This window comes from Paroedura picta, chromosome 5, assembly GCF_049243985.1.
Source record: "Paroedura picta isolate Pp20150507F chromosome 5, Ppicta_v3.0, whole genome shotgun sequence".
NCBI classification, from domain to species: Eukaryota; Metazoa; Chordata; class Lepidosauria; order Squamata; family Gekkonidae; genus Paroedura; species Paroedura picta.
In genome coordinates, this window is record NC_135373.1 from 118,660,344 (window position 1) to 118,684,498 (window position 24,155).

The window sequence follows — 24,155 nt, forward strand, 5'->3', positions numbered from 1 at the left end:
CTCACCCAGCAAACCTCCGCTCACCTGGTTTCTCTTCCTCCAGTCTTCAGGTACCAGCATTACTGTGGACATAGCTGTCATGGGAGAAGCCCACGGACTCATTACGGACCTCCTGGCCGATCCGTCCCTCCCGCCCAACGTGTGCACCTCCCTGCGAGCCGTCAGCAACCTGCTGAACACCCAGCTCACCTTCCAAGCAGTTCACAAGCCCCGGGTCAACCCTTTGGCCTCCTTCAACGAGAACTACACCTGCTCCGACTCGGAGGAGAGCTCAGAGAAAGGAGAAAAGCTGGCTGTTCCCAAGGTAGAGGTCTGTTTTTAGTTCTCCTTGTCTTGCTGGCAGAAACTGAGGTTTTCTTTCATTTGGGTTCAAATCAGGCAAGTCCCGGGACTGTCTTGAATGCTTTGTGGAACTGCATCTGTTTTCTTTGGATCATTCCTCCCACCAAAGCATCCCCGTGTTTTTACAGTGGCTGAATTTGCACAAAGCTTTTATTCCAATCCCTGCTGACTACACTGAATGTGATTTCCAATTTCATTTGGGGCAATTTAAATTTTCCCTCTGCTACATGCAGGATTGATCTGCAGTGACCCTACCTTTTCCCTACAATATCCTAGATTTGACATAACCCTCCATATTTGAAAAAATCGGCATGAGAAACCATGTAGAGCTCTGCTGGTTCCGAACTTACTGCTGAACCTCTGTGGTAGAGAAGCCCTGATTAGCCAAGGCTTCAGTTCCTTGTTCCCAGGCTTCAAGCTTGCCTTAAAGGGGAAGCCCTAACTTGGCATGAGTAAGCGTGCAGCTGTCTGCTTTCCCTGAAATAACTTGTTGCTGCCTTGTGGCTCCAATGCTGTAACAAGGTAGACTGGTAGATGATTGTTTCTGTCAATATGTCTTGTCTCAATTGATAATTCTTATAAAACCATCAGCTTGATAGTCACAGAAGCCTAAGGGATGAATGTAGACTAAGCTGCGAATGAACTTTTTGTGTAATTTGGAAAGCTCCTCTTGGTGTCTGGAAAACTTTTTTATACAAATTATCAATTGAGGAAAGCCGTACTGACAGAAACAATCGCAGGTATTTCTTTAGGTGTTCATATCTCTGTGCAAACCCTTATTGTAATTCATTATATGGTTTCGTTATGGTTTAAATTGTGGTCTTCTGATGTTAGGCAAGGAAATACCTTGTGAACCCCCCCAATCCTGCTTGCAGGGAGGGGTGGTCTAGAAGCAAATACATGTCAAATAAATAATTGCTTCATGGTCATTACATCAGCCAAGACTGACCTCCAGTAAGGAAAGCTGATCGAATGGAAAAGCTGTACTCCCTTGTCCCTAGCGTTTCCGGAAAAGTCTGACGCCAGGTCTTCTACGACGAGTATCGTCCACGTGGACAACCACCACCTCAGCCACCGGCTTGCCAACCTTGGAGCCTGCTCCAGTGAGAAGGGACCGCAGTGCTAGCATCAAACCTCAGGATACGTCACCATCTGGGTGAGTGCCACGTTCAAGTCACATTTATTTAAATATTATACCCTGCTGAGGTCCCCGGAGGGCCCCAGAGAGGCTGACAAAAGGGAAAAAAATGATTATGTTCCTCAGAGTCTTTCCTTCCCTGTTAGAGAACCTCTGGCCAAGCCCAGTATTTGTGGCATAGTGGTTAGTGTGTCGGACTAGAATCTGGGAGGCCAAGGTTTGAATCTCCACTGAGCCATGGGAGCTTGCTGAGTGGCCTCAGGCCAATCACACATTTACAGCCTAGCCTGCTTCACGGGGTTGTTCTGGAGATAAAATGGAGGCAAGGAGAATGATGTAATCCACCTTGGGTCCCCCTTGGAGAGAAAAGTGGGGTATAAATGAAGAAAAATTTAAAGATGAATTTTATCAGATTACCATGGGAAACTAGAGAACCTGCAAGCTAGCTTGGTACAAATATAAAGACTAAGATAACATTCTCAAGGGTATCTTGTTCAGAGTCACAATTGGTCCGATGGATGTTGAAGAGGTTAGGCAGAAGGGCCTAAACCATAGGGAAACTGGAATCTGGTACTTCAGGACCTAGGTCAGCGCCTAAGCAAGACAGACGTTGCTCCAGAAAAACTTTAATGCTAAGTCATTTCCTTCCGTACTCCTGAATTGTCTTGCTCTAACCCTGCCTCTCCTATAAAATCACCATGAGGCAGCGGCTCCTATGACTAATGACATCAGGAAGCGGATAAAAATACCCAAAACTTTATGCTAAGAGTGTGTGATTAGAAAATAATAGAGAGAACACCAAGTCATTTGGCATTCTCTAGCGTGTGCTCTTGAGCAATGAAAATGAAGAATGTTAACTAATTAAAAGACTCGTCAGTCATCCTGCTTTTAATTGATGAATCCATCAAAGGATGTCCGTTTCACAAGAGTGAGCTCTGATTAAAACAATATTTTTAGTCTACAGTTTGGGAATTATTGACATTCTTTTAATGCTTAATGAAAAGGACAGATCTCATCTTCATCCTCTGACACCCACTTCTAATTTGCATCCCTACCAATTATTTAAAACCAATAATAAATCCCACTTACTGCCTTTATTAATTCATCCCACAATTATGTTGGAACAAAGGGGGGACCCGCAAGGAGATGTGGGGAGATCTCATTTTATTTATTTGTATGTTTGGCATCAGATTTGTAGACCACCCCTATCAGCCTGCCATCTCACAGTGGTTTACAACATTAATATTCAATAACAATTAAAATCATTACAACAATTTAAAGTGGTTAACAGTTAAATCAACCCAAGAGTTGGTGAGATCCTCATTAGAGTTCTTCTCGTTGATGCCGGTCGTGAGAGCTGTTTGGATTGCTCTTGATTGTTCATGTGCTCACTTGTCCAAGCTGGCCTCAACCATGAGCCTGGTGGAAGAGCTCCATCTTGCAGGCCCTATGGATCTTTGTTAGCTCCATTAGGACCCTGATGTTTTCAGGGAGCTCATTCCACCAAGGCAGGGGCCAGAACTGAGAAAGCCCCAGCCCTGGTCAAGGCCAATCAGACTTCTTTTTCCCCTTCCCAACTATTGTCTCTCCCCCTTCCCTGAAAGCTCCCATAGTCTCTCCCATTTTCCTGCTTTCTTCTCTTCCTACCCACCAGCCAACCTACCTTTTATATAGTTCCGTGTTTTCAGCTTTTTATCCTCCCCATAGGGAGCCCCCTACCTAGTGGAACTATGGCTCAGTTGCACAGTGCTGGGCCAGGACTCATGAGGGGCACCTCATTTACCCCTATATCCTCTTTCCTTCACTTTTCCTCTTTCCCTTCTCCTGGCAATCCCTGTATCCTTCCTGCCTCCTCCTCCTCCTCCACAGCTTATATCAATCTGTTCTCCTCTGTTTTATCTTCACACAAACTCAGCATTGTCCAGAGAACTTCCATAGCAGAGTGAGGACTTAAATCTGGATCTCACAGATCCTAGGCTTAAACTCCAACCACTATACAACGTTGGCTTTTGTGATGTGGCTGCTGTTGAGCAGTAGCAAGAAGCTAGGCCTGGGTGGAACAGGCTTCCTCAGGAGGTGGTGGGTTCTCCATCTTTGGAGATTTTTAAGCAGAGGCTGGATAGCCATCTGACAGAGAGGCTGATTCTGTGAAGGTTCAAGGGGGTGGCAGGTTACAGTGGATAAGCAGTAGGGTAGTGAGTGTCCGGCATAGTGCAGGGGGTTGGACTAAATGGCCCAGGAGGTCCCTTCCAACTCTATGATTCTATGGGTCGATCCCTGCAAATCATGTAGTAACAAGTATCCTGCTTTTCTTTACATGGCTGACCACAATGAGTTTTCCTTCAAAGGCCAAGACAGGCCTGTCCTCCTCCTGCTTTTTACTGAACTCAGCAAAGTAGCAATACCTTTGGGTTTGCCTAGCAACAGCCATTGAGGTCACACATTTCTTAAAGATAAAGGCATTTCTAATCATTTGGGCAGTTTACCCCTTCCCCATATTTTTGTTTTGTTGTTTTTATATTTCAGAGTTTTCTGCAAACCTAGGGTAGAGAAAGATATTAGCCTTTGCATGGCTCCAGTCTCTAGATTTAAGTATTCACAGATGTGGCCATGTTGAAAATTGGATATATTGATGATGTAGCAAGATGTATTTGCTGTGCAAATCTTTTGCCTAAGAATCTCAGTCCAGGCCAAGACTACCCACTATTTGATGTGGAAACAGCTTATGGTGCCCACGTGGTGAAGCTGTGCAACAGAAGTTGTTACAAAGTGCAGGGGGGGTGAGAGTGAGGGGGAAACTCTCATGAGATTTGAGAATGCACCAGAACTAGGCTGGCTGAGCACTGCACTCCCTCCTGGGCCTCCAGCTTCATCTTGCCCCCGTCCCTGCCTGGGAGGCTCCTCTTACCTGGTCAGGATGCTCCGTGCAACAGAAACAGCCCACTGCCCAAGGAAAGAGGCTGGCTTGCTCCTGGTCTGGCAGCCAAGAAGGAGGGAGAGGCTGTGGCAAGGGAGAGAAAGCACCCAGCGAGCAGGGGCTGACACATAAGATGTTTCCACATACATCTTACACAAAAGTCCAATTCTCACAAATGTTTATTGTAAACTGTTGGAAGCTCTATTGTTTTAGTGAACAGTCCACTGGTGTTATATAGTTATACCCCATCTATCTTTCTGTCGGCCATCTACTACCATATAATTAATTGTATAGTTAGGAAGAAAGGAGGGTGTCTTGGGAAAGCGCCCAGGACACCAGATTCACAGGGCAGGGCGTGCAAGAAGAAGAGGTGGTTTTTATACTCCCACTTTTGCCTGCCCAAAGGAGTCTCAAAGCATCTTGCCATTGTCTTCCCTTCTCCTCCCCACAACTGACACCCTGCAACGGAGATGGGGCTGAGACAGCTCTGAGAGCTCTGTGAAAACAGCTTCTAACAGGGCTGTGAAGAGCCCAAGATCACCCCGCTGGCTGCATGTGGAGGAGCGGGGAATCAAACCCTGCTCTCCCAATTACAAGCTCTTTTCTTAGCCACTACACCATGTCATTCAGATACATTGCTAAAAATTATTTATGTTCATTATACAGATGGGGGAATAATAAATGGTTTTAAACAATACAGGACAGAGTTTCATGAGTCAAACCACACAAAGCAGAACAAAAATGCTAACTTTATAACCTGAATCTTTTCACTTACTTCAGGTGATCTGTAGTTTCCTGCAAATAGAAAGACAGAGTTGTCTACAGCAGTGTCACATGTGTGGGGGAGATGAAACCCAAACTAGCCTCTGAAGCTTTGTAGCTAGCCTAAATGTAACTGTTTGGCCTGCTGTGGTCAGGCAGTCCATGAGGACCAATCAGATGCCCTAATTGATGGAAGACGCCAGAACATGACATCACTCCTTGCTCCTTCTCCTCTCCTAATGTGAGCACACAGATTTTCCCCATTGGCAATTATCTAAGAGTGTTGTGAGCCCAGGTCTTGTTAGCCTCAGCTGGGTGAGAGCTTAGCCCAGCCAGGTATCCAGCAGGCAGAGAGCTCTATCTAGCTGAGGGGAATGGAGCTGCAGACAAGCCAGGGCTTAGAGTCCAAAGTTGTTGCAGGAGCTCCTCATTCCTCTGTCCAGCCTCCAGCTGCAACTCTATGTCTTGTCAACCCACCTGAGCCAATTAAGCAGCTGGAGTTCCAGACTAATAGATGCTCTACCACTGAGCCACAACCCCTTTCATTTTTTCACTAGCCTTTATCCCAGTGCCTCTGATGAGCAGAACAGGTGTATAATCACCACTGGGTGCATCTTTGTTCTGTGTCCACAGCTCTGAACCTTGGAACAACTCCCTCCTGATGACCATCACCAAGAGCAGATCCTTCTCTGCCTCTTATGCCGTGTCTGCTGCCAACCATCTGAATTCCAAAAGAACAAGTCGACAAGGTAGGAATCGTTTTGGATTATCGATAGGCATTCTTCAGCTCAGTCTGCATCAGTTACTGCTTGTCTCAAAGCTCATGGTGATTCATGTCACCACAGGGAGAATTGATTGCATATCTGCCTGCACTGATATTTGATCATCAAGGGGATGAGAGGGGACAGGATGGCTCTCTTTCAAAAGCTTGCACTTGGAGGAGGGCAGGGAATGGTTCCTGTTGGCAGCAAAGGATAGGACCCACCGAAATAATATAGAATGGTACTGGCTAGATTGAGAAGAAGAAGAGTTGGTTCTTATATGCCGCTTTTCCCTACCCAAAGGAGGCTCAAAGCGGCTTACAGTCGCCTTCCCATTCCTCTCCCCACAACAGACACCCTGTGAGGTGGGTGAGGCTGAGAGAGCGCTGATATCACTGCCCGGTCAGAACAGTTTTATCAGTGCCGTGGCGAGCCCAAGGTCACCCAGCTGGTTGCATGTGGGGCAGTGCAGAATCGAACCCGGCATGCCAGATTAGAAGCCCGCACTCCTAACCACTACACCAAGAAGTCCACACTCCTAACCACTACACCAAGCTGACTGCCTAAGGAGTTGGTGAGCTCCCCCTCACTGGTGGTCTTCAAGCAGAAGCTGGACAGATCCTTCTCCTGGATGCTTGAGGCTCATCGTGCCTTGAGCAGGGGGTTGGGACTAGATGGCCTGGATGGCCCCTTCCCACTCTAGGATTCTATGAGTCTAATTCAGCAGTGGAATGAGCTGCCTAAGGAGGTGGGGAGCTCCCCCACACTGGTGGTCTTCAAGCAGCGGCTGGGCAGATCCTTATCCTGGATTCTTAAGGTTGATCCTGCATTGAGCAGGGGGTGGGACTAGATGGCCTGAATGGCCCCTTCCAATTCACTTGAATGGGTTTTCTATCAGGGCTCCATAATTTAGGATGGGTAAGGGTGGAAGACCGACAACATTAACCTCATTGCTTGATTGCTCCTTGGTGATAGCTAAAGAGAGCTATAGCATCCTTTCCGCCACATTATCAGCAATGCAGACTCGACCAGAGCCATTCAGTTACTATGTTCAGGTTGGTCTGAAGGCACAGAACAAAGGTTTACTCCATGATACTTTTATGACCAGCAAAGTTTAATTCTGGGCATAAGCTTTCATGCGCCTGCCGCTTCTTCAGACCTGTAGATCAGGGGTAGTCAACCTGTGGTCCTCCAGATGTTCATGGACTACAATTCCCATGAGCCATGGGGGCTGGCTTGCAGTTGGATCCAGGTGAGAGAGAGAGGTTGACCCTCTTACTGTGGTCATTGGTGACCCTCTTACTGTGGTCATAAATGGCTCTCCCCACACAGCGGCTCTACCAAGGAAGCCAAGGCAAGACCTGAGCAAGGTGCTTAACGAGAGGACATTTTGGAAGCCATTGATTCATCAGGTCGCCATCGGTCGGACGGGACTTGACAGCACTTAGTGCATGCACGCATGGTGCGCTTTCCCAGTTTCAGTGTAAATTGGCAAGCCTCCCCTTCCTCCCGCACCACTGTTCCAGTCTGGTCCCATGCGCCTAGAAACACCCAAATGCAATCTCCTCGGCGAAGGGTCAGCCTGCATAAAGCGGATGCGTACTGTCAGTAGTCGGCCCTTGGGTTCCGAAAAAAACGAGTGTAACCTTTTGTTTTTGCCCCGGCAGGTATCCCCCCGAATATTTCACCTCTGACCTCCCCAAGCCATTCGCCCATCCGGGGGACTCCAGCCAACAGTCCCACCAGCAAGACTTCAAAAGAACAGTTCCCGGAGGCCACGGCCACGGCCACGCAGCAAGGCGACAAGTCCCACAGGGCCTTAGCTGGTACTCAGAGCGCACCTAGCCTGTCGGAAGCTGTCACGGCTGCTCCTGTCATATGCAGCAGGTAAGATGCGACTCTGGCACTCATGGAATCTTCTTGCCCTTATGGACCATGCACCTTTTCCCTCGCTCTGTCTCTACTTTTCTTAACAACCTCCCTCTTTGTAGCACAGTTGTATGAATTTTGATGCATCTCGGTCCGGATCGGAACATGTTCCCCGTGGGAGAATTTAACCCGAAGTGGAAAATTGTCGGGGTTTTTTAATTTTAATTTTTTATTTATATTGTGTTTATATATCGCCCTCCCCGAAGGCTCAGGACAATTTACATGAAACAACAAAATAGAACAGGTAACATCATTCAGGTAACAGTAAGGTGGTAACAACAAGAATAACATTAACTTACCTGAATGGAATAGGCTGCCTCAGGAGGTGGTGAGCTCCCCCTCACTGGCAGTCTTCAAGCAAAGGTTGGATACACACTTTTCTTGGATGCTTTAGGATGCTTTGGGCTGATCCTGCGTTGAGCAGGGGGTTGGACTAGATGGCCTGTATGGCCCCTTCCAACTCTATGATTCTATGATTCTAACATAATAACAATAACAACAATAACACTAAAGGAAGGTGAAACTGCAAGAGCCTTAGCTCAACTCGCACTGAGACCCAGGAGTTGGGTGGATTTGTTCACAGTCATGGTAGGAGGGGAGGACTTGGGGGCCAACTGGAAGCGATGGACAGGTCGACCTCAACCAAATGCCCGGTGGAGGAGCTCCCTTTTGCAGGCCCCGTGGAACTGCTTTAGTTCTATCAGTTTTGATCTGGCGTTTTCTGCTGCGGAACGTTCAGGCCTTTATCTGGTCTGCAATGGGGTGTGCTTTTTCCAATAATGGAAGTTTCTTGTTTCCAGACCAGGGAGGATGTGGGGTTCGTGCCAGTTCTGAGAAAGGTTGATTTAGGTTTTAAGGTGTGCAATTTTACTCATGTCTGTGTCTCGAGGTCTGGTTAAGTTTGCCCCATTGATAAAAGCTTAGCCTGCATCTTCTTCAGTTTTTGATGCATTATTGAAGATCTCTGTGTAAACAAACCTGGATCGCCCATATTGTTTCTTTGGGAACTCCTGATAACCTATGGAGCCCTAGCCAGGGTCTGTAACAGCCTGGAATAAGTCCCAAAATCCTCTCCAGTACAAAAGGTTATTCAGCAGATGAGCTGATGTTCCTTGCAAAAAGTTCCTTGAAAGTACAAAAGTCAGAAGTCGATTGAGCAATGCGTTGATAAAAATAGATGCTTCCCCAGTTGTTGCTTTTTAAAGAAGACCAGCCTGTTGAATTACTTCTAAACTTACTGTTGTGTTTTCTTTAAAAGCTTTACAAACTTTCCGTCCCAAAAGGGGCAGGGGAAAGAATCAGTTTGCAAAGCTGACGAAAGCCTTGTAGTGTGATCAAGTCCTCCCTGGCAGTGCAAGGAATAATGCTGAATGGATGTAGGACTGATTGGTCTCCTGGTCAAAGTTCCACAGTCCCTTGGACTCAATTACCATTCCCCATATCCCTTTCATGCACCTACAGGTGTGCCTTTCTGCTTGGGTCCCCCAAAGAGCCTTCCGCTCTGCTCTTTCCAACAAGCTATTAGTTCCTGGTCCCAAGGAAGTACATCTGGCCTCAACCATTTTCTGTCCTGGCCCCCCATTTGGTGGAATGAGATCCTGGAGGAGATCAGGGCCCTGATGGAACTGGGAAAGTTCCGTCAGGGCCTGCAAGATGGAGCTCTTCCGCCAAGCATTTGGATGCTGCCAGTGATCTTATGGGCCTCCCCTGGACACCCCCCATGGAAAATGTCCCCCGAGGGGGTATAATGGAAGCTGCCAATTATGCTGAAATGTTGTGATGCTGCAATGTTCAATGCCGTGACTTGTATGGATTTAAAGTTTTTAGCATTTATGTTTTATATATGTGAAATATTTGTTGCACGCTACCCAGAGCCGCAAGGCTGTATATAAATAAAATAAATAATATACCTAGAGAATACAGCGATTGTTCCAGGTCTTGCCAGCATAATGTAGCAACGACTTCAGATCCACTGAAATGTGGGCAGAGGCTTTCTGTGAAAGACGCCTCTCTGCAAATATAATATAATTATGCATATTTCAGGAACGGGAAAAACAAGGAGGTGGGCGGCAGGACGTTGCCGTGGAATAACAGAGCAATATTTCAGGCATTTGGAATTGTTTGGGGGGAATTACACGGTCCTCTTGAGCAGCTCACATCTTGAAGCGATCTCTCCCAAATGACTTGGCTGGAATCAACGGCGATGAATACATGCTGTCAATTCAGATCCAGATACTTATGCAATTTCCCGGGATGATTTATGGCGTGTTCTTTTAACGCGTATAATTGAGTAGCAAAAGCTGGAGGTTAACTACCAGGTTAAATATGTGCCATGCACGAAACACATGTGCGGATGAATTTTAATCAGCTTTGTAGCACAAACTAGACTTAACTGTATAGTAGAATCGTGGAAACTTGCTGGAAGGGACCTCCAGGGCCATCTAGTCCAACCCCCTGCAGAACGCAGGGAATTGACAACTACCTGCCCAACCACAGTGACCCCCATTTCCATATCTAGGTGATGCCCCCTCCCCAAACTAGAACCACTGGCTAGTCTGGCCTTTGTACTGTCAACGTCTGCAGATTTAGAGCTCTAGTAGAAAACTTTTCTTATGGACCTTTGACACAGAGAGCTAGTAGCCACCTACTGTCATACAAATCTACCGGCTCTTTGTTAACGTCTTCAGAAGCCTGGATTCAGGTGCCCTTGCCATCTGAGGCTTGATTGGTAGCCATCCAGGAAAGGACCTTCTTGGTCAGGGCACCAAAATGATGAAATTCTTTCCCAAGAGACCCGCCTGCCCCCTTCTATCCTAGTCTTCTGCCAGCAAGCGAAGACTTTTCCGCTTTGTCCCACATCAATTCTCATTGGCTCTGACCTGGATACCACAGGCTAGCCTGGATACCACAGGCTAGAGGGCTAATCCAGGTCAGTCTTGGCTAGTATTTGAGTGGGAGACCTCTAAGGAATACCAGGGTAGAATTCTGAAGGCAGACAGTGGCAAACCACCTCTGAACGTCTCTTTCCTGGAAAACTTTACAGCTGGGTCGGCCAACCTGTGGCTCTCCAGATGTCCATGGACTGCAATTCCCATGAGCACCTGCCAGCACTGGCAGGGTTTCCTGGGAATTGTAGTTCATGGAGATCTGGAGAACCACAAGTTGGCCAACCCTGCCCTACATGGTCGACTTAACTCCCTTACGACTAGACAACACTTTCCCACCATGCAGTTCTCTTCCCCCCATTCATGTGTTTATTTGTTTGGTTTTAATTGTTTTTAAGTACCTATACATGTTTTTCAATCTTATTTTAATAGTTTGTTGGGGGGGTGTCACCATGTTGGGGACCCAGCTGGGCGAAAAGACCTCTTTAAAATGTGCTAAATAAGAAGAATCTGCAGTGGGGGCCCCTGTTGCACACTTCCCTGCACAATATCTTTACCTGGTGCCTGATTAATCCAGCACATGCCCTGTATGCCGTCTCTGCCCAGTGTAGGGAAAGCAGAGGTATCATGATGGTGTTTATTACAGTTGGCTTGGTTCACTTGCAACAGGACCGTCCATCCCTAACAATCCCCAAAATTCCCCAGGTGAACTCACTTTCTGTTTCCTCCTGCAATGTTAATTCTTGGAACTGAAATCACAGCAACCACCCCAAAAGAACAAAAAGGGTTTTGTTTTTTGTTTTTTTTTTGGGGGGGGGGTTGGAGCCTGCTTGTTTTTGCTTTGAGAGCTCAGCGGCTCGAGGTGGCGCTTGCTTAATGCACAGCCCGCGTAATGGCATCCAGGTTTTGAATTTGTTTTGTTATAGCTGCTGTTTTAAAATTTCACCCAGGGACTACCATCCGTGGAAGGTGCATGGGATTCTGGGAAGCTGCTTTAACAGGATTAAAAGGTGGAATTTGCTGCCAGAGGATGCAGCGATGATCACAGGAATAAACAGTTTTAAAGGGGGATTTGAGAGATTCAGGGAGGATAAGACTATCAGAGGCTGCCAGCCAAGTCACTACTTTGGCAGCACCTCCGTAGATGCATAGAAGTCATCTAGGTCATTCATGTGTCATCTTTATTTTCCTCCGGAATCACCCACTTGGGGACTGGGTGTTCCAGGTTGGGAAAATAGCACCGGGGGACATGTTAAACCCCTTCTTCCTGCCCTCCAGTCTCAAACTTCCTGTCCCACCACAACTCTTTAGAAAATGTGGATGAGAGAGAGGAAGAGAAGGAAATTGTCAGCCGCTTTGAAACTCCTTTGGGCGGCAAAAAGTGAGGTACAAAAACCGACCCCTCTTCTTCTACCTGCGTATTTGCCACCACGGTCAAACGAAGATGCGAATGGTCCCTTAGAGCAGGGGTAGTCAACCTGTGGTCCTCCAGATGTACAATTCCCACGAGCCCCTGCCAGTGGCCTCCCACTGTATGAGACTGACAAGAAGGATCTCAAAATGTCATCCTCTCAGCCCATTTTATGAAGAGCATCATCCCATTCAAAGGTATTTCTGTTATCTGTTTACAAGGCTCTATGGCAGGGGTAGTCAACCTGTGGTCCTCCAGATATCCATGGACAAATGCTGGCAGGGGCTCATGGGAATTGTAGTCCATGGACATCTGGAGGACCGAATGGTAGTCAACCGGTAGTCCTCCAGATGTCCATGGACAAATGCTGGCAGGGGCTCACGGGAATTGTAGTCCATGGACATCTGGAGGACCGATGGGTAGTCAACCTGTAGTCCTCCAGATGTCCATGGACAATTGCTATCAGGGGCTCATGGGAATTGTAGTCCATGGACATCTGGAGGACCACAGACTACCTCTGCCTTAGAGTTATCTTCCCAGTTGGGCCTTCCCATCACCTCAAACGCCTCCTCCAAGCTTCTTCCGACATCCAGCGGCTGGTCCTCAAATGCATGTGACTCAAGTGAATCAGCCCTTGGCGAAGGTGAATAAATAGTCGCCTCAGCATTGTACAACTGGAACCACCTACCATGGGAAGTGCGTACCTTCCCGAGTGACATGTAGTGCTCTAGAGAGCCATTGCGATGTAGTGGCTGTGAGTGGCAGTCTCTAATCTGGAGAACTGGGTTGGCTTCCCCGCTTCTCCACCTGCAGCCAGCTGGGTGGCCTTGGGCTAGTCGCAGTTTGTTCTCACTCAGCAGTTCTCTTAGAGCTCTCTCAGTCCCACCTACCTCACACGGGTGCCTGTTGCAGGGAGAGGCGGGCAACAGTGTTTGTAAGTCGCTTTGGGAATCCTTCGGATAGAGGAGAGCAGGGGACAAAGAAACCTGCTGTTCTTCTTCTACTTCTAATCTGCATGATTTGTCGTTTGATTAATGTTGCAGCTGTGGCAGGCCATATAACCAAACAGAGCAAGGCGAGGGGATTTTGGAAAGAAGAGACGGAACGACGCACCCCCTAAACAGAACAGGTAAAATGGCAGCATTTTGGCTATAAAATGGGAAACTGTCCCGCTTCGTTGCTTTGAAGCACTCTTAGATTTCATTCCGTCCCATTCAGAAGTCCTTTGGCCGCAGGATGAGTATACAGAATTGGCCCTTCCTTGGACAGCCTAGGCTAGAATGATCTTGTCAGATCACGGAAGCTAAGCAGAGTCAGCCCTGGTTAGTATTGGGATGGGAGACCACCAAGAAAAGTCTGTGCTGACTCCTGCAAGTGGTGACATGGACGGGGAAGTGAGATGCGGGAGCCAGCCGATCAATCGATCGATCCTTGACCCTTACCCTTGTGGAGAAAGAGATTAGGCCTGTAGAGAAATGACAGAAGTAGGCTCCACTGAGGTCTGAACCTCTGGAAAAGGCCACGTAATCCCTGGGGATCTCTTGCGTAATCCCGGTTTGTTAATCCCTGCTCTAAGGATTCGGGCAGTTGCCAGCTCTGCCCTTGTCACTTCCAGATTTCTAAGAATCCCCAGGAACTCATTTGATCAGAAGTTCCAGTAAGTACCCAAGGACTTGTTTTTCTTTTATTTTTTTCTCCTGGGTCACTTCCCCAACACACACACGCAACCCTCCCACGGGCAATGCCTGGCAGCCCAAAGGAAGGTGGTAGCAATGGAGCCAACGTACATCACCCTGAGGCTATTTCTGTTCTCAAGGGAACAAGATCAGCATTACTCATAAGCAGTAACTGAATGACCCCAGAACTTACAGTGGAACAGGCTGCTGTGTCATGGATGCTTCAAGCTGATTCTGCATTGAGCAGGGGGATCATAGAATTATAGAGTTGGAAGGCATCTCCTGGGTCATCTAGTCCAACCCCCTGCACTATGCAGGACACTCACATCCCTATCGCTCATCCACTGTAACTTGCCACCCCCTTGAGCCTTCACAGAATCAGCCTCTCCGTCAGATGGCTCTCCAGCCTCTGTTTAAAAACTTCCAAGGAAGCCTGTTCGACTGAGAAACCGCTCTGTCAGGAACTTCTTCCAGATTTTTAGATGGAATTTCTTTCGAATTAATTTCATCCCATTGGATCTTGTCCGTCCCTCCCTTCCAACTCTGTGAGTCTAAAACGGCTGCCTCAGGAGGTGGTGAGCTCCCCTTCACTGACAGTCTTTAAGCAGCGGATGGACAGATCCTTATCCTGGATGCTTCAGGCTGATCCTGCGTTGAACAAGGGGTTGGACTAGATCAGGGGTAGTCAAACTGTGGCCCTCCAGATGTCCATGGACTACAATTCCCAGGAGCCCCTGCCAGCGAAAGCTGGCAGGGGCTCCTGGGAATTGTAGTCCATGGACATCTGGAGGGCCACAGTTTGACTACCCCTGGACTAGATGGCCTGTCTGGCCCCTTCCAACTCTATGATTCTAAGCTGCTCTTGTCGCCCAGACTGAATGGCCTATCACAAACTCTTGGCCTTGTGTTTCAGATGACCCGGCACAAGCCACCTCGGACTATGAAACAAACAACAGCCACAGCAGCGACATTGTGCCAAGTGACGACGAAGCCGATTGCTGCAAGGAGCAGGCCCGGACGGGGCCCGTCTGCCGGCCGTACTCCCCAGACGCCATCCTGTTACATCCCTTGTTGCCCCCCGAGGTAGTGGTTGGTCCGTGCACTCTTCAGTGTGGCTGGGTCTGTTGTTGATGGACTTGAGAAATGGACAAAGGAGGACATGGGGGGAAGAATTCTTCTTTTGTCCAACAGTCCAGCGGTAGAGTGCATGCCTTGTGACCATGATTAAAATGTGCAGTTTGCTAGCAGAGGATGCAGTGATGGCCACTGGAATAAACAGCTTGAAAAGGGGGTTAGCTAGATCCATGGAGGAGAGGTTTATCAGTGGCTACTGGACACGGTGACTGGGGAACTTCCAGATTCAGAGGTACTATTCCTCTGAACCTCAGTGCTAGGAAGCAGCATCAGAAGGCTTTGGCCTTTTGTGCCTTGTTGCTGGATGTCCAGAGGAACTGATTGGCCATTCTGTGAGACACGATACTGGACTAGATGGACCACTGGTCTGATCCAGCAGGGCTCTTCTTATGTTCTTGAGATGCTTGGCTAGATGGACCATTGTTCTGATCCAGCAGGGCTCATCTTATGTTCTTAGGATACTGGACTAGATGGACCACTGGTCTGTTCCAGCAGGACTCTTCTTATGTTCTTGAGATGCTTGGCTAGATGGACCATTGGTCTGATCCAGCAGGGCTCATCTTATGTTCTTAGGATACTGGACTAGATGGACTACTGGTCTGATCCAGCAGGGCTCTTCTTATGTTCTTGAGATGCTTGGCTAGATGGACCATTGTTCTGATCCAGCAGGGCTCTTCTTATGTTCTTGAGATGCTTGGCTAGGTGGACCATTGTTCTGATCCAGCAGGGCTCATCTTATGTTCTTCAGATGCTTGCCTAGGTGGACCATTGTTCTGAACCAGCAGAGCTCGTCTTATGTTCTTAGGATGCAGGACCACAGAGGTCCCACATTCAGCCTGTCTTCCAGCAGCCGTGCTGGCTCCCGGTCGAATTCCAGATCAGGCTTAAGGTTCTGGTTATCACCTTTAAGGCCATACGTGGCCTAGGCTCAGTGTACCTGAGGGATCACCTCTCTGCCTACACTCCTCAAAGAGCCTTATGGTCCACTACCTCCAACTACCTGGTGATCCCTGCAGAGATGAATGGCCCGCAGTGCCCGTTCGTGTACCTCTGTTGCAAAGGGGGAGAGCTGTGTAACCCAAGCTAAAGTCCAGTGGCCCTTAAAAGGGTGTCCCATTTCCATTTCCATTGGGCATTTATATTTAGAAATATGAGAGAAGCCATGTTGGATCTGGTCAGTGGCCCATCCAGTTCAATAATCCAGTTCAAAAAGTGGCCAAAACCCAGGTGTCATCAGAAGGTCCACCAGTGGGACTGGGATTCCAGAAGCCCTTTCCAAGTACCAAGAATACAGAACATCAGACTGAGTGTCCCATGTATAAGAGCATAAGAGAAGCCATGTTGGATCAAGGCCAATGGACCATCCAGAATAACACTGTGTTGCACAGTGGCCAAAACTCAGGTGCTATCAGGAGGTCCACCAGTGGGACTGGGATTCCAGAAACCCTTCCACTGTTGCCTTCCAAGTACCAAGAATACAGAGCATCAGACAGAGTGTTCATGTTTCAATATCTATCTTGGTAATCTTGAAGGTGCCACAGGATTTAGCCTGCCAGACAATGTAATTAATTGTCAACACTTTGAGAAAACATACAAAAATCTTAGAAACCCTTTCCCCACCCCACCCAATACTGGGACATCCCCAGATCTTCTTAATATCCACACTTCGGGGCATGGTAATGGTTCATTCATTCTCTCACAGGAATGTGGAAGGTTTCAAAAAGACCTCAATGCACCTGTGAGATATCTTTTCAAAATAGTGAGGGAAATAGAAATGGCATTTGGAGCTCAGGTGGCCATCAGAGGGCATGCCCAATATGTAATTTCTGGAGAAATGCCAATGACCAATGGGAATGTCTCTTGTTGGTTCTTCATGCAGGAGAAGCCTATTCTGGCCCCCGAGCCTCTCGTCATGGACAACCTGGACCTGCTTATGGATCAGCTCAACAATTGGAATTTTCCAATCTTTGACTTGGTAGACAAGATAGGCAAGAAATGCGGCCGGATCCTCAGTCAGGTAAGCAAGAGCGTATGGCAGGTTTTGAATGGATGGTGAGGACATCCACCAGTAGATGTAGGCCTTCCTCTTGGGATAGTCCATGTTTTAGGAGGTCCATGTTTTAGAAATGTGGTTGGATCCTCAGTCAGGTAAGCAAGAGCATATGGCAGGTTTTGAATGGATGGTGAGGACATCCACCAGTAGATGTAGGACTTCCTCTTGGGATAGTCCATGTTTTAGGAGGTCCATGTTTTAGAAATGTGGTTGGATCCTCAGTCAGGTAAGCAAGAGCGTATGGCAGGTTTTGAATGGATGGTGAGGACATCCACCAGTAGATGTAGGCCTTCCTCTTGGGATAGTCCATGTTTTAGGAGGTCCATGTTTTAGAAATGTGGTTGGATCCTCAGTCAGGTAAGCAAGAGCGTATGGCAGGTTTTGAATGGATGGTGAGGACATCCACCAGTAGATGTAGGACTTCCTCTTGGGATAGTCCATGTTTTAGGAGGTCCATGTTTTAGAAATGTGGTTGGATCCTCAGTCAGGTAAGCAAGAGCGTATGGCAGGTTTTGAATGTGTAGTGCTACAGGATAAAGTTGGTATCTGTGTATTGATGGAGAGGACATCCACCAGTAGATGTAGGCCTTCCCCTTGGGTTAGTCCATGTTTTAGGAGGTGCATGCTTTAAGCATTCACCCTACCGTATTAAAGAGTGGTCCTTTAAACCAGGGCTAATCAACCTGTGGTCCTCCAGATGTCCATGGACTACAATTCCCATGAGCCCCTGCCAGCATTTGCTGGCAGGGGCTCATGGGAATTGCAGTCCATGGACATCTGGAGGACCACAGGTTGACTACCCCTGCTTTAAACCACTATTGCAGATAGGGTGCCAGTCATGGTTACCCCCAGTGGGGGATAAAGGGTAGCTTTTGCATTCCTGGAAAGAGAGAATGAATTGTTCCAAACGACGAACCTTCATTTCAGCAGTCTCATCCGCACCAAGCCCTGCCTTATGTAACCAGGGCATCTGTCAAACAGACGGCCGTGCCCTCCAACGTGAAATTTACGTAACGTATCCCCAAAAGCTCTTTCGCCTGGAGCACAACGGAGAGCATCTAACAATTATTCCTTTGTTTTCTGCAACTAGAGCGGTCTCGTATTTTTCATTCGGATGGAAGGGGGCACGCAGGGAGAGGAAAGTTAAGATAAATTAACTTTATGGGCTTCGCGTCCCGAAACTTACAGAACGACCTAAAGTGGAGCCAACATGCTCCCCTGAAGGGTGCATTTAGCTTCAGGAGCCCCCGCCAACAGAGAGCCTCTTTTAAGAGCATTTGAAAAGCCATCTCCCTAGATTTGCAAGGGACGCTAAATTGATTTAGGAGTTGTACTTAAAAGAAACAAGCTAAAAGCATCCTTCTCCGATACAATGGGAAACACTCGAGCACCGTACCATCCAGCAACATCTATTAAAATTCAGGAGAGAATAATCCAGGCGACGAGGGAGGAAAGGGGGGGGGGGAATCTAGGTTCGGAACAGAATGGCAAAACCTTTTCCAATGGACATGCTGTTTTGTGGCAAGCTGTGTCGTTAGGTAATACCTTAATTTACGCTTACTGTTCCCCTAATAAAGAAAGCCCCCTGCGGGGATAAAACAAATTTTGTTTAGGAAGTAGGAGGCAGGACTGGGGGCTGCTGAAATAGAAAAGAGTAGTGGATTGGGTAGTTGGAAATTAAAGCTCTTTCTCCCCACTAGCTCTGTTAAAAGAGTTGAAAATGACCGACTCTTGAGTGGAGGGCCAGGTTCCAGGAAAACCAGTGGAGATGAGGCTCCAGGAGGCTGTGGCTGTAAATGAGGCCTTGGAAAGCGTTTCACGACTAAGGTTGGCTCATACGTGAGCTGTTATCTTCTGCGCCCTTATGCTCAATGGGATTAAGCAATTTGGCGAGGAGGGGAAGAGGGTCACCTTCCTGCCCTGGGGTGAGTGGGTAGCTTGCGGAATCATTGTTGAATTTTTGTGAGTACTGTAAGGCAGTGGTCCTCAACCCCCGGTCCCGGGACTGGTACCGGTCCGTAGATCAATTGGTACCGGGCTGCAGCTCCCCTTCGTCCTCCTCTCTGGCTGCTGCCTCGGGGGCTGCCATGCCACTCTGCTGCCGGCTCGCCTTTGTTGCTCTCCAGCGGCCACCATGGCTGGGGCTTCCCCTCAGCATGGCACTGCGCAGCTGCTGCTGGCAGCGCCCCCCAGTGGGCGGTGGGAAGTCAGGGGCGCCGGCGGGAAAGCAAGTGGAGCAGGGGCTCAGGCGGTGACATCCCTCAGCGAAAGACTACCCTCCACCCCGCGGGCCTCAGTAAAATTGTCAAGCATTGACCAGTCCCCGGTGATAGCTGTCAGGTGATAAAAAGGTTGGGGACCACTGCTGTAAGGTACCTCACTTATTGCAGGACCTCAAAACAAGGCCGTCCTGACCTGGATGGGCCAAGCTAGCCTGATCTTGTCGGATGCTGGAAGCTGAGCAAGGCTGGCTCTGATCAGCATTTGGATGGGAGACCATCCACGAAGTTCAGGGCATCTACGCAGAGCCAGGCCATGGCCAAACAGCTCTGATTATCTCTTCCCTGGAAAACCCTGTGGGGTTGCCATAAGCCACCCATAACTTGACACTTTTATTTTTTTAAGACTATCCCCAACACACTCTCTCTCTCTCTCTCTCTCTCTCTTTTGAGCCTGCAGACGTTTTTGGAATTCTCACACGGTTCACGACACAGTGGCCACAGAAGGCGGAGTTAGCCAAAAAGCGTCAGGGAGCAGTGACTCCTCCAAGCTGCACACATGAGCAGCTGTCAATTAACACAGGAAGCCCCGTTCAGCAGCTGTCTCGAGCCACTCAGGGTCCTGTACTGCCCACTGCCAAGTTTAAGATTGCAGCAGTTATCCAATGCTCAGGACGTGAACTGCTCCGCTCATTAGGGAAAAATAAAAGTGAGGAAACGTTGCCAGAGAGTGACATTAAGTCTAGCAGCAGCTCTTTAACATTTCAGGTAGAAGCATTAAGGATGCTTCTTAAATGAACATTAAAAAAAAAAAACATTTCCATGCCTATACAGAGCTTACCTTCTGTCCCGTTGTGAAGATCCTTCTGCTGGCGTGGCAGCTGCTACCCAAGCAATGTGGTTGTTTTTAAATTTGCACAGGAAACCACAAAAGACAGGCACAGGCTGTTTGTGAGAAAAATCCTTCAGCTGCCGTATTATGATTCTAGAGAGCAAAAATGGACTCTCAGCCATGACAGGGAACTATTGCTGAAGACACAGTTTAAGGGCAGAGTCAGGATACATATAGCCTTTGTGCTACTTGATCTGGAATTTGCGCGCCAAAATGCATTCCCAGGGAAAAGGCCTTTTTATCAAGAAAGCAAAGGGAAAGTTTTCCAGAGGTTTGACACCAGGGTGTTCATAGCAATGAGGTGATTTGCCTTATTTCAGACACTGCACAGACCTAGGCATAAAATAACAAAACATAAACAATATTGCTAGGTTAGCAGAGAACCGAAGGAGTGAGGAGAGGGGTAGATGAAGGCCAAAGGGCCTATGGAAAAATACCAGCTATGGAAAAATACCAGAGGAGAGGCCCCTTTTAATTTTTACTTGTCATGCTTTTTAAATCTGATCTACGACTGTATAAATAAATAAATGATATGAAATGATCTGATATTGAGCCAGGGATGGGGCGACATGGCACTCAGCCAATCTAATCTCCAGTGACCAATGAGAAGCTGTGTATTGCAGACACTCAGCTGTCCCTTTTCACTTTCTAAATGTACTTGGTATAGGCACCAAAGAGGGTGTCTGTGGGTGCCATAGCACCTGGTTGGGGACTCATTCTTAGGACGAGTATTTTGTCAATGAATAAAAAGACATTCATTCTAAGTTCCTGACAAAAGTGAGATTCCCCTCCCCCAGCTCTCGCAAAATTTCCATGGAGATTTTCATAGAATTATAGAGTTGGAAGGGACCTCCTGGGTCATCTAGTCCAACCTCCTGCACTGTGCAGGACACTCACAACCCTATCGCTCATCCACTGTCTCTTGAAAACCTACGCCCTGAATCTCTTGTTGTTCTCAAAGGCGTTGTTGCACTCAAATCCAGCTTAAAGACGAAAGTTCTCAATTCGTACCACTAGAGAATTGTTGGATCCGACATTTCTTGAGTTCCAGAATGCACCCAAAGCTATGCAGGTTCTTGAGCGACGGCACTCTATGAATTATGGTTTCTTTTTGCTTTGTGTGTTCAGGTATCCTACAGGCTTTTTGAGGACATGGGCCTGTTTGAAACCTTCAAAATTCCCGTGAGAGAATTTATGAACTACTTCCATGCCCTGGAGTGTGGATACCGAGAGATTCCTTGTAAGTACTACAGGCGATTGCCCCGTAAAACGTTTCCTCCAAGAGAGAGCACCCAAGGCTACTTTGCAACCGAGAAGCATGAAATATTTATAAGGCCATAAGGTGCTCTGTAAAAATACCATAGAAAGCTGTAAAAGGCAGCGTACACGCAGTAAAGCTCAGAAAATACAACATAAACCAGACGGTATGTAACAAAACATTTTAGACTATTAACCCAAGAGAAGTCTGCTGGGCCTCCCACCAACTTCCCCTCCCGTGAGTCACTATATTAAAAAGTCACAATAAAAACCCAGTTAGTTTGTGACGGGAACAAGCTGGTTCAATGACTGAGTTGTGTGCTTCCTTCCACTGTAGGGTCACCAGGTCCTCTCTGGCCACAGGGATCAGATGGGGCTCTAGGGTTGCCAGCTCCAGACTGGGGAAATCCTGGAGATCTGGGGTTGGAGCCTGGGGAGGACAGGGGGGTACCATGCCATAGAGCAGTGGTCCCCAACCTGCAGGCTGCGGCCTGGTGCCGGGCCGCGAAGGCCATGACGCCAGGCCGCGGTTCCCTCTCCCTGCCCCCCCCCAAAGTAAAAAACTTCCCAGGCCGCAAGCTTGCGGCCCGGGAAACTTCTTACTGCAGGAGGGGGGGTGAGGGAATCAGGGCCACGCCCGCGCATTGCGCATGCGCTATTTCGGCCGCACATGGCGCATGTGCACAGGCATGGGCGCGCATGCACGATGCGCGGGCAGGGCAATTGCCCTGCCGGTCCCCAGCCTAAAAAAGGTTGGGGACCACTGCCATAGAGTGCCCCCTCCAAAGCAATCATTTTCTCCAAGGGAACTGATCTCTGTAGTCTGGAGATGAGCTGTAATTCTGGTGGATCCCCAAATACCACCTTCACTTCCATGTTAAGCCGCACTTTTAAGATTTCCTGGCTTAGGGAGTTGGCATCTGAGTATTTCAACCAATTCGAGCCCGTTTCCTTGCCCGCAAACAGAGATTCTAAATCAAGACTAAACGGTAGTGCAGAAACAATGTTTGTAGGCCGGAAATGAACTTCTGACTGCCCAAAGTACCCAAATGTGTTTATCACAAGTGAAGGTGATCTTCAGTCTATCCCAGGGGTAGTCAACCTGTGGTCCTCCAGATGTTCATGGACTACAATTCTCATTTGCCCCTGCCAGCAAACCCTGTCAGGGGCTCATGGGAATTGTTTTCCATGGTCTATGCTACGAGAAGAAGGAATGTGTATAATGGACAGAATGCTATAAATGTCTTGTCATGGACTAGCCACAGCTAGTTGGATGTTGGGAGACGCGTTAAATCTGCCTCAGGTAGCCCTTGAGGAAGAGAGAATCATAGAGTTGGAAGGGGCCATAGAGGCCATCTAGTCCGACCCCCTGCTCAACGCAGGATCAGCTCAAAGCATCCTAAAGCACCCAAGAAAAGTGTGTATCCAACCTTTGCTTGAAGACTGCCAGTGAGGGGGAGCTCACCACCTCCTCAGGCAGCCTATTCCACTGCTGAACTACTCTGACTGTGAAATTTTCTTCCTGATATCTAGCCTATATCGTTGTACTTGTAGTTTAAACCCATTACTGCGTGTCCTTTCCCCTGCAGCCAATGGGAACAGCATCCTGCCCTCCTCCAAGTGACAACCTTTCAAATACTTAAAGAGGGCTATCATGTCCCCTCTCAACCTCCTTTTCTCCAGGCTGAACATTCCCAAGTCCCTCAACCTATCTTCATAGGGCTTGGTCCCTTGGACCAAGTGAGCTCCATAGAAGCAACATTGTCCTCTGCAGACCTGGTTCTGTTCTCAGAGTTTATCTGCCATCTCTAGGACATCTGGAAACAAGGCCTGTCCTGGAGATCTTAGTCAGCAAGGAGGGTCAACTGGGTGTCTTACCTCACCAACCTTTTTAAAGGTTAAAAAAATATCAATAATTCTGTCAACTAGGCTGAGGAAAGCTTATTCATGGAACAAGAGGTCACGTCCTCTAATGGGCGGGGTTTGTTTTTTTACATAGGTGGTTTAAGAAGTAACCGCCGAGGTAGCCAAAATGCTGAGACCTATATTTAGCCGTGTGTTTGAGCCCTGGCTGTGGGCTCCACAGATCCACAGAAGATCCCAAAGAAATAATACAAAGATCTAGGTTTACTCATGAGGGGAGCTTTAATAACACATCGGAGTTACCGAAATGGATTCAGGGATAAGCTAGGCCTTAAGACGCATATGCCCACACAACGAAACTTAGCCAAATTTCTAGACCCAGAGCATAACTAGAACTAGTTGTTGTATACAGGGTTTCCAAACCACAGTACTCTGGTACTGCATGGTACCTCAAAGGCCCTCCGTGGTATTGCGGCGTCAGGGTTTTCAAAATGGCGGCTGGAGAGCGATCCCCCACCCTGGGCCTGCCATTTCTGGTTCTGAGTGAAGAGAAGAGAAAAAGGTTTTACATTTTTCAAAAAAAATTCTTATCCTTATTTGGGCAGGTTGACCTACCCCCTCCCAAGGTGGCCAACAATGGACCTGAGGGGGTGGGAAAGACCCCGCCATTTAAACCTTTGCCAGCCAAGGCTCCCCTCACTTCTGGGGCTGTGTGGCAGGAAGGCGTGGCCAACTGACATCACTTCCTGGTGCCTCGGAGCCTGAGAAATATTTCAGCAGTATCTCCACAGTCAAAAGGCTGGGAAAGCTGGTTGCGGGCTTAACGAATGGTTAATCTAATGGTTAATCAAACGATCCCCAACACTTGGATGAGCCAAGCCATCCTGCATCTAGCTTCCACTGGGGGAGGAGAGGA

At 48.0% G+C, this 24,155-nt stretch overlaps 1 protein-coding gene across 2 annotated transcripts in view; it reads left to right on the plus strand.

Moving 5' to 3' along the window:
* Window positions 1-24,155, plus strand: part of PDE3A (phosphodiesterase 3A) — a 273,848-nt gene that overhangs the window by 238,181 nt on the left and 11,512 nt on the right. For both annotated transcript variants that reach the window (XM_077340139.1, XM_077340140.1), the window contains exons 3-10: window positions 44-304; window positions 1,344-1,498; window positions 5,793-5,908; window positions 7,588-7,807; window positions 13,189-13,274; window positions 14,735-14,904; window positions 16,835-16,972; window positions 21,248-21,359. In XM_077340139.1, coding sequence (XP_077196254.1) covers window positions 44-304; window positions 1,344-1,498; window positions 5,793-5,908; window positions 7,588-7,807; window positions 13,189-13,274; window positions 14,735-14,904; window positions 16,835-16,972; window positions 21,248-21,359 — 1,258 coding nt within the window. The remainder of the gene's footprint in view (window positions 1-43; window positions 305-1,343; window positions 1,499-5,792; window positions 5,909-7,587; window positions 7,808-13,188; window positions 13,275-14,734; window positions 14,905-16,834; window positions 16,973-21,247; window positions 21,360-24,155) is intronic.